Source organism: Salmo trutta, chromosome 11 (genome assembly GCF_901001165.1).
Source record: "Salmo trutta chromosome 11, fSalTru1.1, whole genome shotgun sequence".
Lineage (NCBI taxonomy): Eukaryota > Metazoa > Chordata > Actinopteri > Salmoniformes > Salmonidae > Salmo > Salmo trutta.
In genome coordinates, this window is record NC_042967.1 from 11,256,307 (window position 1) to 11,271,179 (window position 14,873).

General features: G+C 47.9%; 1 protein-coding gene across 3 annotated transcripts in view; it reads right to left on the bottom strand.

Moving 5' to 3' along the window:
- Positions 1 to 14,873, bottom strand: part of LOC115202213 (polypeptide N-acetylgalactosaminyltransferase-like 6) — a 245,480-nt gene that overhangs the window by 15,353 nt on the left and 215,254 nt on the right. For all 3 annotated transcript variants that reach the window (XM_029766197.1, XM_029766194.1, XM_029766196.1), the window contains exon 8: positions 13,136 to 13,253. In XM_029766197.1, coding sequence (XP_029622057.1) covers positions 13,136 to 13,253 — 118 coding nt within the window. The remainder of the gene's footprint in view (positions 1 to 13,135; positions 13,254 to 14,873) is intronic.

Sequence of the window (14,873 nt, forward strand, 5' to 3'; positions counted from 1 at the left end):
TTTGTCATTATAGGGTATTGTGTGTAGATTGATGAGATTTTGTGTTTATTTAATCCATTTTAGAATAAGGCTGTAAAGTAACAAAATGTGGAAAAAGTCAAGGGGTCTGAATGCACTGTGTGTGATTGTGTCTACATGTAATCAAGTTATGAAATGATTGCTATTTTCAAATAAATCTATGTTGGGGCTGAGTTGTAGTCAAATTATTATAATTATGTTAGGAGAGCCCCTTTGAGAGCCCCTTGGATGAGTGAAGAAAAAAATCAATTAAAGAGAAATTGCAGAAAGGCAGAGCGGAAGTGGAGAAAGTCAAAGTTGCAGGTCCATTATGATATTCTGAGAGAGCAACTTGGCATATACTGTACAGTAACAGTCAAAAGTTTGGACACACTCATTCAAGGGTTTTTCTTTATTTTTCCTATTTTCTACATTGTAGAATACTAGTGAAGACATCACAACTATGAAATAACACATGGAATCATTTAGTAAACAAAAAAGTGTTAAACAAATCAAAATACATTTTATATTTGAGATTCTTCAAAGTAGCTACCCTTTGCCTTGATGACAGCTTTGCACACTCTTGGCATTCTCTCAACAAGCTTCACGAGGTAGTCACCTGGAATGCATTTCAATTAACAGGTGTGCCTTGTTCAAAGTTAATTTGTGGAATTTCTTTCCTTCTTAATGCGTTTGAGACAATCAGTTGTGTTGTGACAAGGTAGCGGGGTATACAAAAGATAGCCTTATTTGGTAAAAAACCAAGCCCATATTATTGCAAGAAATAGCTGAAATAAGCAAAGGGAAACGACAGTCCATCATTACTTTAAGACATAAAGGCCAGTCAATCTGGGAAAATGTCAAGAACTTTGAGTGCAGTTGCAAAAACCATCAAGCACTATGATGAAACTGGCACAGGAAAGGAAGACCCAGAGTTACCTCTGCTGCAGAGGATAAGTTCATTAGAGTTACCAGCCTCAGAAATTGCAGCCCAAATAAATGCTTCACAGAGTTCAAGTAACAGACATATCTCAACATCAACTGTTCAGAGGAGACTGCGTCAATCAGGCCTTCATGGTCGAATTGCTGCAAAGAAACCACTACTAAAGGACACCCATAAGAAGAAGAGTGTCACGACTACTGCCGAGGGTGGTTCCTCTCCCTGTTCGGGTGGCGCTCGGCGGTCATCGTCACCGGCCTACTAGCTGCCATCGATCCCCTTTTCGTTTTTCTGTTAGTTATGTCTTTATTAGTTGCACCTGTGTTCATTTAGGTAATTAGTGGTGTTATTTAAGCCCGCCTCTCCACTTGTTCTGTGTGCGGGCTTGTTACGTGTTTTCACTGTGTTTGTGTAGTGTATCGTGTTGTTGGACTTTGGGTTTTTGTTACGCCCTGTTGTTTTGGGCATATTTCTCTTTTGTGGTAGTTATTAAATATATATTGTACCAAACATTTTTCTGCCTCATGCGCCTGACTCCACACCCACTGGCTTGAGGGGGCTAGACACCCTTTTCTCATCTGGACTGACCACCAGAACCTGGAGTATATCCGGGCAGCCCGGAGACTGAATCCGCGTCAGGCACGGTGGGCCATGTTTTTCACCCGATTTCAGTTCAGGATTTCATATAGACCAGGCTCCATGAACACCAAGGCTGACGCGCTGTCCCGCCTCTTTGACACTGAGGATAGACCCATCGATACTACTCCCATCCTTCCAGCTTCTAAGCTGGTAGCACCAGTGGTATGGGAGGTGGACGCAGACATTGAGCGGGCATTACAGATGGAGCCTGCGCCTTCTAATTGTCCTACAGGTCGTAAGTACATTCCGCTTGGTGTCCGTGATCAATTGATTCGATGGGCTCATATGCTACCCTCGTCTGGTCATCTTGGGGTGGCGAGGACAGTGCAAGGCCTTAGGGGGAGGTACTGGTGGCCCACCTTGGCTAAGGACGTGAGGTTTTATGTCTCTTCCTGTTCGGTGTGCGCCCAGAGCAAGGCTCCTAGGCACCTTCCTAGAGGGAAGTTACAACCCCTCCCCGTTCCACAAAGGCCGTGGTCTCACCTGTCGGTGGACTTTCTTACCGATCTTCCCCCGTCTCAGGGGAATACCACGGTTCTGGTAGTTGTGGATCGGTTTTCTAAGTCCTGCCCTCTCCTCCCGTTGCCTGGTCTCCCTACGGCCCTACACACTGCGGAGGCTCTATTCACCCATGTCTTCCGGCATTACGGGGTGCCGGAGGACATCGTCTCTGATCGAGGTCCCCAGTTCACATCCCGTGTATGGAGGGCGTTTATGGAGCGTCTGGGGGTCTCGGTCAGCTTGACCTCCGGTTATCACCCCGAGAGCAATGGGCAGGTGGAGAGAGTGAACCAGGAGGTGGGTAGGTTTCTGCGGTCGTACTGCCAGGACCGGCCAGGTGAGTGGTCGAGGTACTTACCATGGGCTGAGTTGGCGCAAAACTCACTCCGCCACTCATCCACTAACATATCACCTTTCCAGTGTGTGTTAGGCTACCAGCCGGTCCTGGCACCATGGCATCAGAGTCAGACCGAGGCTCCTGCGGTGGAGGATTGGGTGCAGCGCTCCAAGGACACTTGGAGGGCTGTCGAGGAATCCCTGAGGCAAGCCGGAAGACGGCAGAAGATGAGCACTGACCGCCACCGCAGTGAGGCCCCCATATTCGCACCGGGAGACAGGGTCTGGCTCTCGACCCGAAACCTGCCCCTCCGCTTGCCCTGCCGGAAGCTGGGTTCGCAGCGTGTAGGGCCCTTCAAAGTCCTGAGGAGAATAAACGAGGTGTGTTATAGATTAAAACTCCCTTCTTATTATTGTATTAACCCCTCGTTTCATGTGTCTCTCCTGAGGCCGGTGGTAGCTGGTCCCCTTCAAGAAGGTGAGGTGCCGGAGGTCCCTCCTCCCCCTCTAGGCATCGAGGGGTCCCCGGCGTATGCAGTACGCACCATTCTGGACTCAAGACGACTAGTGGGGGGCCTACAGTACCTAGTGGACTGGGAGGGGTACAGTCCGGAGGAGAGGTGCTGGGTACCGGTGGGGGACATACTGGATCCATCACTGTTAGAGGATTTCCATCGCCTCATCCTCCGGGTCGACCCCGAGGCCCGGAGGACTGGTACTGTATAACAAGGCGTCGGGGGTACTGTCACGACTACTGCCGAGGGTGGTTCCTCTCCCTATTCGGGTGGCGCTCGGCGGTCATCGTCACCAGCCTACTAGCTGCCATCGATCCCCTTTTCGTTTTTCTGTTAGTTATGTCTTTATTAGTTGCACCTGTGTTCATTTAGGTAATTAGTGGTGTTATTTAAGCCCGCCTCTCCACCTGTTCTGTGTGCGGGCTTGTTACGTGTTTTCACTGTGTTTGTGTAGTGTATCGTGTTGTTGGACTTTGGGTTTTTGTTACGCCCTGTTGTTTTGGGCATATTTCTCTTTTGTGGTACTTATTAAATATATATTGTACCAAACATTTTTCTGCCTCCTGCGCCTGACTCCACACCCACAACGTCCAAGCGTTACAAAGAGACTTGCTTGGGCCAAGAAACACGAGAAATGGACATTAGACTGGTGGAAATCTGTCCTTTGGTCTGAGTCCAAATTTAAGATTTTTGGTTCCAAACACTGTGTCTTTGTGAGACGCAGAGTAGGTGAATGGATGATCTTTGCATGTGTGGTTCCCACTGTGAAGCATGGAGGAGGAGGTGTCATGGTATGGGGGTCTCCTTCAAGACTGTTGGAAAAGCATTCTTCATGAAGCTGGTTTAGAGAATGCCAAGAGTGTGCAAAGCTGTCATCAAGGCAATGGGTGGCTACTTTGAAGAATCAAAAATAATTTAGATTTGTTTAACACTTTTTTGGTTACTACATAATTCCATGTGTGTTATTTCATAGTTTTGATGTCTCCACTATTATTTTACAATGTAGAAATGTTTTTAAATAAAGTAAAACCCTCGAACGAGTATGTGTGTCCAAACTTTTGACTGGTACTGTATAACAAGGCAATTAGAAATACCAGACGGGCTCATTTTTCTAACGTGATCACTTATAATCAGAATAATTTGAGAGTGCTCTGCTCGACACCCTTGACGGCGTGATACATCCTACACCCGTGGACCTACAGTATGTGAACTTTCCTATACATCTAAATGTGAGGAGTTTGCAGCATATTTCAGAGATAAGATAACAAACATTAGGCTGGGTATCAGTCAAGCAAGACCTGATGAGAAGTTTGATGATATGTGCCCTCGCCTACCACACAAAGGGACTATGGATTCCCCCCCCCCCTGTTTGACATAGACATGCTCAGTAAAGTGATATCACAACTTAAATCTCCTACCTGCCTTCTCGGTCCTATCCCCACCACCTTCTTAAAAACAGTTTTTAATTGCATATGTGAAGAAGTGCAAGCTATTGTTAATCACTGACTATTCACAGGCACTTTCCCAACTGCACTAAAAAGTAATCTAGAAAAGTAATCTAGATTCTTCAACTCTTAGCCATTTTCGGGCAATCTCCAACCTTCCATTCTTAAGCAAAACTCTGGAGCAATTGGTTTTCAAACAAAAAAATATTTTTTTTAAGTGCCAACTGTATTTAAAAAAAATTCCAATCTGTTTTTCGTGCCCATCACAGCACAAAGACAGCCTTACTTAAAGTGGTAATGTAACGATCGTCGTGCAGGAAGGAAGAAGTGGACCAAGGCGCAGCTGGGAGCGAACACATGTTATTTATTACAGACTGAAATAACACGGTCAAAACAGAGAATAAACGTATCGTTACTGCTCCAACAAAAAGAGACAACACCCCACAAACATCGTGGGGGAAAAGGAACTTAAATGTGATTCCCCAATCAGAGGCAACTAGCGACAGCTGTCTCTGATTGGGAATCGACAGAACCCAACATAGAAATAAGCCCCAAAGCAAGGCTATACCAAAAACATAGAAAATAAACTATAGAAATGCCACACCCTGACCAAAATAGAAGAGTTCACCTGGTCAGGGCGTGACAGTACCCCCCCTCCAACGGTGCGTACTCCCGGCGAACCAACCTAAAGTCTATTAGGGGGGGGGACCGGGTGGGCGCCTCACCCTCGGTGGAGGCTCTGGCCCCGGGCGTGTTTCTCCCCCTGCCTCCACCCTAGCCCTACCCCTCTGGCCCGGACTGGACCACGGTGGAGCGGCATGCTCAGGCTCCGGAGCGGAGCCGCCGACCGGAACAGGACTGGTCACCGGTGGACCGGACACAGGCCGTGCCGGACTGTGGACACGCACCGTGGGCCTGGTGCGGGGAACAGGGACGGGCCGGACAGGACCGGGGACACGCACCACCAACCTGGTGCGGGGAGCAGGGATGGGCCGGACTGGATTGGGGACACGCACCAGCAACCTGGTGCGGGTAGCAGGGACGGGCCGGACTGGACTAGGGACACGCACCCCCGGCTTGGTGCGGGGAGCAGGGATGGGCCGGACAGGACTGGGGACACGCACCACTGGCTTGGTGCGGGGAGCAGGGATGGGCCGGACAGGACTGTGGACACGCACCACTAACTTGGTGCGGGGAGCAGGGATGGGCCGGACAGGACTGGGGACACGCACCACTAACCTGGTGCGAGGAGCAGGGACGGGCCGGACTGGGGACACGCACCACTGGCTTGGTGCGGGGAGCAGGGATGGGCCGGACAGGACTGGGGACACGCACCACTGGCTTGGTGCGGGGAGCAGGGATGGGCCGGACTGGACTGGGGACACGCACCACTGGCTTGGTGCGGGGAGCAGGGATGGGCCGGACAGGACTGGGGACACGCACCACTGGCTTGGTGCGGGGAGCAGGGATGGGCCGGACTGGACTGTGGACACGCACCACATTCGCCCGGCAAGGGCGAGGTGCTGGCACAGGACGTGCTGGACCGTGACGGCACACCGGCGACACAGTGCGCATAAGCGGCGCCGGATATCCTGGACCGTGGAGGCGCACTGGAGGTCTGGAGTGCACAGCTGACATCACCCGTTCTGGCTCAACGCCCACCTTAGCCTGGCAAGTGTGGAGCGCTGGCACAGAACGCACTGGGCTGTGCAGCCGTACCGGAGACACAGTGCGCGTCCTCGGCGCAGGATACATCGGACCGAGAAGGGGCACCGGAAGCCAGGAGCGCTGAGCCGGCACAACACGTACTCGCTGAACACTCCCCCTAGCCCGGCAAATGTGGGGCGCTGGCACAGAGAGCACTGGGCTGTGCAGGCGCACTGGCGATACCGTGCGCACCTCTGCCACCCAAGGCTCTTCCTCCACGCTGTCCCTACGCAGGTCCTCCAGGACCTGCCACATCTCTGCCTCCTCCTTCGCCGTTATCCCCCAAGAGAGCAGTGATCTGGGCTCTTCCTCTGCCCTTCCGGACCACCCCATTAGCCCCCCCAAAACATTTTCTTGGGGGTGTCTTCCGGGCCTCCTCGACCGCCGCCTGCGACTTCTTTCACCGGCTGGCATCACCTCCTCGACCTGGGAATTCTTCCGCCAGGGTCCTTTCCCCGACATGATCTCCTCCCAGGTCCAGAACTCCTTCCCCTCGCGAGCCCATCTCTCGCGCTCCTTATCCTCCCGCTGCTTGGTCCTGGTTTGGTGGGGTGTTCTGTAACGATCGTCGTGCAGGAAGGAAGAAGTGGACCAAGGCGCAGCTGGGAGCGAACACATGTTATTTATTACAGACTGAAATAACACGGTCAAAACAGAGAATAAACGTATCGTTACTGCTCCAACAAAAAGAGACAACACCCCACAAACATCGTGGGGGAAAAGGAACTTAAATGTGATTCCCCAATCAGAGGCAACTAGCGACAGCTGTCTCTGATTGGGAATCGACAGAACCCAACATAGAAATAAGCCCCAAAGCAAGGCTATACCAAAAACATAGAAAATAAACTATAGAAATGCCACACCCTGACCAAAATAGAAGAGTTCACCTGGTCAGGGCGTGACAGGTAAATGATCTTAGAGCCAACACAGATGCCAAACAGCTCTCTGTCCTTGTACTCTAAGTGCTGCACTCGACACGGTTGACCATGATGTCCTTCTGAAAAGACTAGAAAGGTGGGTTGGCCTCTCTGCTCCAGTTCTAAATTGGTTTAGGACCTATTTAACTGGTCGAGAGTCAAAATAGGCGCTGTGGCGTTCACGAGGTTCGATTTTGGGTCTGGTACTGTTCAGTTTATAAAGTACATGTTACCCCTTGGCAGCGTTATCAGAAAGCACAGCATTGATTTTAACTGCTACACAGACGATACACAACTTTAAATTTCTGTGTCACAAGAGGATTTTAACTTCACAGATACATTATTAGACTGTATTAGTGATTTAAATACTTGGATGGCTCACAACTTCCTACAGCTAAATCAAGACAAGACCGAGGTACTGGAGAAAGATTTTTTCTTTAAACGAATCGGACGCAAAGGATTTACTTCAGACACCGGACAAGGCCCAAATCCCTGTCATTCGCATAAAGAAGAGACAGAGATATTGGGGACGTAGGTCGGGGGGCCTTGTAAGGATTCGACGGCAAGTGGGTAATCCGCCTCTACCATCAGTCCTATTAGCCAACGTGCAATCATTGGATAATAAACTGGATGAGCTGTGATCAAGACTATACTACCAACGGAACATTAAAAACTGTAATATCTTATGTTTAATCGAGTAGTGGGCTGAACAACGACATGGGTAACATACAGCTGGCTGAGTTTTCCGTGCATTGGCTAGATAGAGCAGCTGCCTTTAGTAAGACAAGGGTTGGCAGTCTGTGTCTATCTGTCAGTAACAGCTGGTGTACGAAATCTAATATTAAGGAAGTCTTGAGGTTTTGCTCGCCTTAGGTAGAGTATCATGATAAGCTGTAGACCACAATATTTACCGAGAGAGTTTATCTATATTTTTCGTAGCTGTCTATTTACCACGACAAACCGATGCTGGAACTGAGACCGCACTCAACGAGCTGTATAAGGCCATAAGCAAACAAGAAAATGCTTATCCAGAGGCGGTGCTCCTAGTGTCCGGGTACTTTAATGCAGGGAAACTTAAATCCATTTTACCTAATTTCTACCAGCATGTTACATGTGCAACCAGATGAAATAAAACTCTAGACCACCTTTACTCCATACACAGAGATGCGTACAAAGCTCTCCCTCAGCCCCCATTTGGCAAATCTGACCATAATTCTATCCTTCTGAGTCCTGCTTACAAGCAAAAACTAAAGCAGGAAGTACTCGCCTTAGGTAGAGTATCTCATGATAAGCTGTAGACCACAATATTTACCGAGAGAGTTTATCTATATTTTTCGTAGCTGTCTATTTACCACGACAAACCGATGCTGGCACTAAGACCGCACTCAACGAGCTGTATAAGGCCATAAGCAAACAAGAAAATGCTCATCCAGAGGTGGTGCTCCTACTGGCTGGGTACTTTAATGCAGGGAAACTTAAATCCATTTTACCTCATTTCTACCAGCATGTTACATGTGCAACCAGATGAAATAAAACTCTAGACCACCTTTACTCCACACACAGAGATGCATACAAAGCTCTCCCTCAGCCTCCATTTGGCAAATCTGACCATAACTCTATCCTTCTGAGTCCTGCTTACAAGCAAAAACTAAAGCAGGAAGTACCAGTGACTTGCTCAATACGGAAGTGGTCAGATGACACAGATGCTAAGCTACAGGACTGTTTTGCTACAACAGACTGGAATATGTTACGGGATTCTTACGATGGCATTGAGGAGTACACCACATCAGTCACTGGCTTCATCAATAAATGTATTGATGACGTCGTCCCCACAGTGACCGTACGTACATATCCCAACCAGAAGCCATGGATTACAGGCAACATCCACACTGAGCTAAAGGGTAGAGCTGCCGCTTTCAAGGAGCGGGACACTAACCCGGACGCTTATAAGAAAACCCGCTATGCCCTTCGACAAACCATCAAACAGGGAAAGCAGCAATACAGGACTAAGATTGTGTCACGCCCTTATCTGTTTCACCTGTCTTTGTGATTGTCTCCGCCCACCTCCAGGTGTCACCTGTTTTCCCTATTAGTCCCCAGTGTATTTATGCCTGTGTTTCCTGTCTCTCTGTGCCAGTTCGTCTGGTATTTCCAAGTTAACCAGCATTTTTCCTAGCTCCTATTTTTCAGTCTCTGTTTTTTCCTAGCCCTCCTGGTTTTTGACCCTTGCCTGTCCTGACGCCGAATCCCCCTGCCTGACCACTCTGCCTGTTCTGACCTCGAGCCTGCCAATCCCCTTGTACTGTTTGGACTTGGACCTGATCATTGAACCCCTGCCTGTCCTGACCTCTAGCCTGCCTATCGCCTGGTCCTGTTTGGACTCTGGCCTGGTTTATGAACTCTCGCCTGTCCCTGACCTGCCTTTTGCCTACTCCTTTTGTTATAATAAATATCGGAGCTCAACCATCTGCCTCCTGTGTCTGCATTTGGGTCTCGCCTTGTGCCCTTATAGATTGAATTGTACTACACCGGCTCCGACGCTCGCCGAATGTGGCAGCGCTTGCAAACTATTACGGACTACAAAGAGAAGCACAGCCGCGAGCTGCCCAGTGACACAAGCCTACTAGATGAGCTAAATTACTTCTATGCTCACTTAGAGGCAAGCAACACTGAAGCATGTATGAGAGCAGCAGCTGTTCTGGACAACTGTGTGATCACGCTCTCCATAGCCGATGTGAGTAAGACCTTTAAACAGGTCAAAAATCACAAGGCCGCAGGGCCAGACGGATTACCAGGATGTGTACTTCGAGCATGTGCTGACCAACTGGAATGTGTCTTCACTGACATTTTCAATCTATTCCTGACCGAGTCTGTAATACCAACATGTTTCAAGCAGACCACCATAGTCCCTGTGGCCAAGACCACCAAGGTAACCTGCCTAAATGACTACCGACCGGTAGCACTCATGTCTGTATCCATGAAGTGCTTTGAAAGGCTGGTCATGGATCACATCAACACCATCATTCCAGAAACCCTAGACCCACTCCAATTTGTATACCGCCCCAACAGATCCACAGATGACGCAATCTCTATTGCACTCCACACTAACGTTTCCCACCTGGACAAAAGGAACACCTACGTGTGGAAGGACCACCAGAGGGCAGGCTGGGCTCACGGATAGTAGCCCAGCCAGGCATGTGAGTCAAGGGGACCTGAGGCAATTGCTGACGGTACTAATGACCTATTCTCTCTTCCCTACAAAAGAGAGGAGGGAACAAGCAGAGAGCTGGGGGGGGAAACTATCTCTGGAGGATGGCCACCAAGAGAGGGGAGCTATCCATGAAGAACCATTTAGATGGTGACAAACCCGTGATTTTTGTTGTAGTTTAAAGATAATCGTATCGTGTTCCTGTTTCATCTGGAGAAGAAGAAGATGTATGTTTTTCCTTGGGATATTTTCACTGATTATGTTGGAGTGTTTGTATTGACCAAAATCCCTCAATAGAGAACTGTGTTCAATCAAGAAAACCTACTCCTGACTCGTTTATTCCACCTTTCCGCTTTAGAGTGACGCCACATTAAATGGTCCGCTCACATTGGTGGAGAATGCGGGGATTAGGTGGATGAGTGACACAAGGATAAGTGAGTAAATTCTTCCAGTAGACACAAAGGAACCATTCAAGAACGATGGACAACGCCCTACTACAACAGTTGATCACGGCACAGCAGACAACCATAGAACTCCTGCAACAACAGCTGAGCCGGCGAGAAGAACCTAGAGTTAAGCCAAGAGCGGCTGCTCACGCCATCTTACCTCGTCTCTCCAAGGAGGATGATATCGAGGCCTTCCTCTTGACCTTCGAAAGGACGGCCACCTTGGAAGAGTGGCCGCCCACAGAATGGGCGAGCACATTAGCCCCTCTTTTGACCGGGGTGTCCCAGGAAGCCTATTTTGACCTGGATTCCCGCGAAGCTGCGGACTATGGGCGACTAAAAACCTATATCCTGACCCGGTAAGAGCTGACTGCCAGAGATAGAGCCGTAAAGTTCCATCAATGGACCTATACGGCTGACCAACCCGTCCGTGCCCAGATCTTCGCTCTAATACGACTGACGAAACAGTGGCTGGAACCCGGAAAGGGAGTAGGACATGTAATAGAGACCCTCATAGTGGACAAGATATTGAGGGAATTAATTAATTAATTAACCAGTGACTTAAAGGGTCGTGGGGCAAGCCAACCCGTTGTCAGCCGACAACATAGCCCAGGTGGTGGAAACATACCGATCTACAGGGGAGTTGTTAAAAGGTGACAAGGAGGAACGGAAGGATTCTGCAAATCCCGTACCACGACTCACCTCGGCGCGTCGGCCACCGAAACGTCCAAACCCCATCCGGAGGTGGGAGAAGACATCCCCCACACAGCAGGGTCGGTGTTATAAATGTCCGTCTCCAGACAATTATGCCCCACAATGTCCTAGCAAGGACGAGTCCATGGTCATGGAGTCATCGCTACCCATCCCCACGCATCCCGGTTCGAGAGGGCAGGATCAACACTGTTGGTTAGCAGAAATAGGCCCCAGAGATTCCGGTTCGACTAGAAGGACAAGATGTGGTAGCCATTCTCGACTCGGGAAGTATGGTTACGTTAGTAGAGGAGCGGATGGTGCTACCAGACACTGCTACCAGACAAAGTAGCTGTGTCCTGTATCCATGGAGACACCCACTATTACCCCACCGTGAATCTGTCTATTCTCACCCCGAAAGGAAGGTGTACAGTCAGGGCAGGGAAAGTACCCCAGCTGAAGGTGCTGTTATTGATCGGGAGAGAATGTTCCCTATATAAAGAGCTTCGGCAGATGACGTTATGCACGGGAAGAAGGGGGACAGGAAAGAAGAAAAAAAACAAATCCAAGCCCGAGGTAGTAGTCCTACAAGGAGACGTAGCCTCGACCTCGTCCTCGGGAGCATATTCCAGGAAACTACCGATGAAGACACCTGCGAAGGGTTATACACGACGCAGGAAGGAAGGAGCAACCAGGAATTACTAATGGTGCCTAGACCATACAGGGATACAGTCCTACAGTTAGCCCATTCCCACGTCCTAGGAGGACACCTGGCACGGTGACTCATGAACAGCTAATCAAATGGCTACCCGGACTATCTGCATGCCCCCCCCATTTTTACACTGCTGTAACTCCCTGTTAATTATCTATGCATAGTCACTTTACCTCTACCTACATGTATATATTACCTCAATTACCTCAAATAACCTGTGCACCCGCACATTGACTCTGTACTGGTACCCCCTGTATATAGCCTCGCTACTGTAATTTTATTGTTGCTCTTTAATTATTTATTATTTTTCTATTTTCTTGTAAATACTTTCTTAACACTTATTTTTCTTAAAACGGCATTGTTGGTTAAGGGCTTGTAAGTAAGCATTTCACTGTAGGGTCTACACCTGTTGTATTCAGCGCATGTGGCGAGTACAATTGGATTTGATTTGATTTACTAATTGTTGGAGCCAAAGCACAGAGAGAGAATCTGTCCGAAGATTTTAATTCACGGGCAATAAAGATAAAACACCAGGTGAAACACCCAGATGTTATTTTAGATTCTGAACTCAATTTATTATGCCCCCAGCCTCTGGAATAGCCTGCCAGAGAACCTGAGAGGGGCTAAAACTGCTTTAGCTTTGCTTTTCCTTAGGGTGATTTTTAGTCATTTTATTTTTATTATTTTGTTTTTTATCCTCTTGTTTTTTTGTGTAGTAAATATTTAAGTTATTTGAATTGTTTTTATTCCGTTTTTTTTCCTGTGAAGCACATTGTGTTACATTTCATGTCTGAAATGTGCTGTATAAATAAAACTTGATTTGATTTGATTAAGCCACCCGACCATCCGCTCCGACAAAAATTGGCCTGTGGCTGAATCTAGTTGCCTAACCCTGGTGTATACTGAAAGACGAACTTAGCCCTCATGAGTATGACTAGCAACCTTAAGACTCCTTAAGACTTCCAGTTTCCCTACAGTGCTGTATTGAGATGCTCGAATGATAAGACTTGTTCCAGTCTTGAGAACATTGGTAAGACAAATGTATGATTGGGAAACGCTATCTTCTATACATTTTTGCTCACCTTGAACGATATCTCGTACTGCTCTCCGCCCCATATTTCCAATCCAGTGTCGTAGCCACCCAGCTCCCAGAACCACTGACGGTTGACGGCAAAGAGACCTCCAGCCATCACTGGAGACCTGTAGGAGAGACAGGGAAAGAATCCATGTCTTTAGCTTGTCGGTAAAGTTATTTTCTAAATCTTCTGATCAGCACAAAACAATGTGGCGGTGTCCAGTTCTTTTTGTGTTATAATGTGAGCATCTACTGCTACAGCTGTAGCTCTTAAGAGAGATAGACAGATAGAGAAACTGTACAAGAGAAACAGTGAGAGACAAAGAAATAATACAAGTGTTAGTTACCATGTTCAGATTTATTACATTAAAATAGTGCATAACATCCATATATTGAAAGGTGACATTTGGTGTAATTCCAAGCATCCTAAATCCAGAGAAAGTAATCTACACTTGCAGTGTTTGTGGTATCAGACAGACAACGGGTGTGAGTAATTCTTTATTCTTTAACAAAAATATAAAGTAACATACCTAATCCCTTGAGCGGAGAAAAATATGACCTATGTAAAGTACATATATTGAAAGGTGGCATTTGAGCATCATAATCCAGAGACAATCATATTGCAGTCTTAGTGGAAGCATACAGAGAGAAATTATGTGGCCCTCACATGACCCACATCTCTCTGTCGCCCCTGGATACGTAAATACACACCTTCTAAAACACCATCATACATATAGTAAAAACATGCACTCAGACACGCAGGCAGTCTCAAAGACATATTGAGTCTTTACCCATAAATCCCCTGGCTTGCAATAATAAAGGATGTTCCGTTCAGGCTTATCTCAGTCAAATCTTTCGTCCAACCACGGCAAAGAAATACCAGTCTCTCGCGGTATGCTGACACCGACCCTCGCGCAATCGATAAACTTCACAAAGAGCTCAAGCAGTCAAAAATCCCCATGATTGACACTTGACATGGCTATTTGCCTGACATTTCACATTTCCCACTGCAGAATCTACAGAAAAATCTAAGCAGACAAGGGATTGGTGCACAGTACGCAGCATCTACTCCAAGGAGAAGCAACTTCCTTCCTATCAACAACAAACTGCTTCTACTAATAGTATTCTAATCCTTTCTCCCTGCCTATTTCCATTCTCCCTCCTTGCTCATTGTACTGCCCCAAACCTGTACTCATTGTTATTTCACACTCCCTTTCAGCAGGGCTTAAGCTCGGGGAGTGGATTTTGTTGGACCCTGACTTTGGCATGTTTGAATGTTTTTCCTTGTAGTTCTTCTTCGACGCACGGTGGAGAATCAGAGTAATCCTCCGGGTAATGGGAAGAGCTCCTTTCCTGCGTTTGAGTCATTCCTCGGTAGCGACGAGGACGAGGCGACAATCTTCTAATAAAGCGTGGGGGGATGAATTACTGTGATGTAAGTAGAGGAGGCCAAAAAAGGAAAACACCACAGCACTTTGAATTACTGAGAGGGCGAAAAGAGCGGCGGTGTCTTGATGCGAGGCTTGGATGGATGCGGTACGGCAGTGTGGAGGATAGGTCTGGCGTTTGAGCTGGGGAGCCGTTGAACTAGGGGTGTTTTGTAACCAAAATGCTCCGAATAAACAGCACCATGGCGCAAAGCCACAACACGACAGCAAGCTTGACTCATTAAATCTCTTCACACCTCCTGATTCACAGAGAAAGCGTCGCATTATTTGGGCATCTTAGTCAACAAAAAAAGAGTT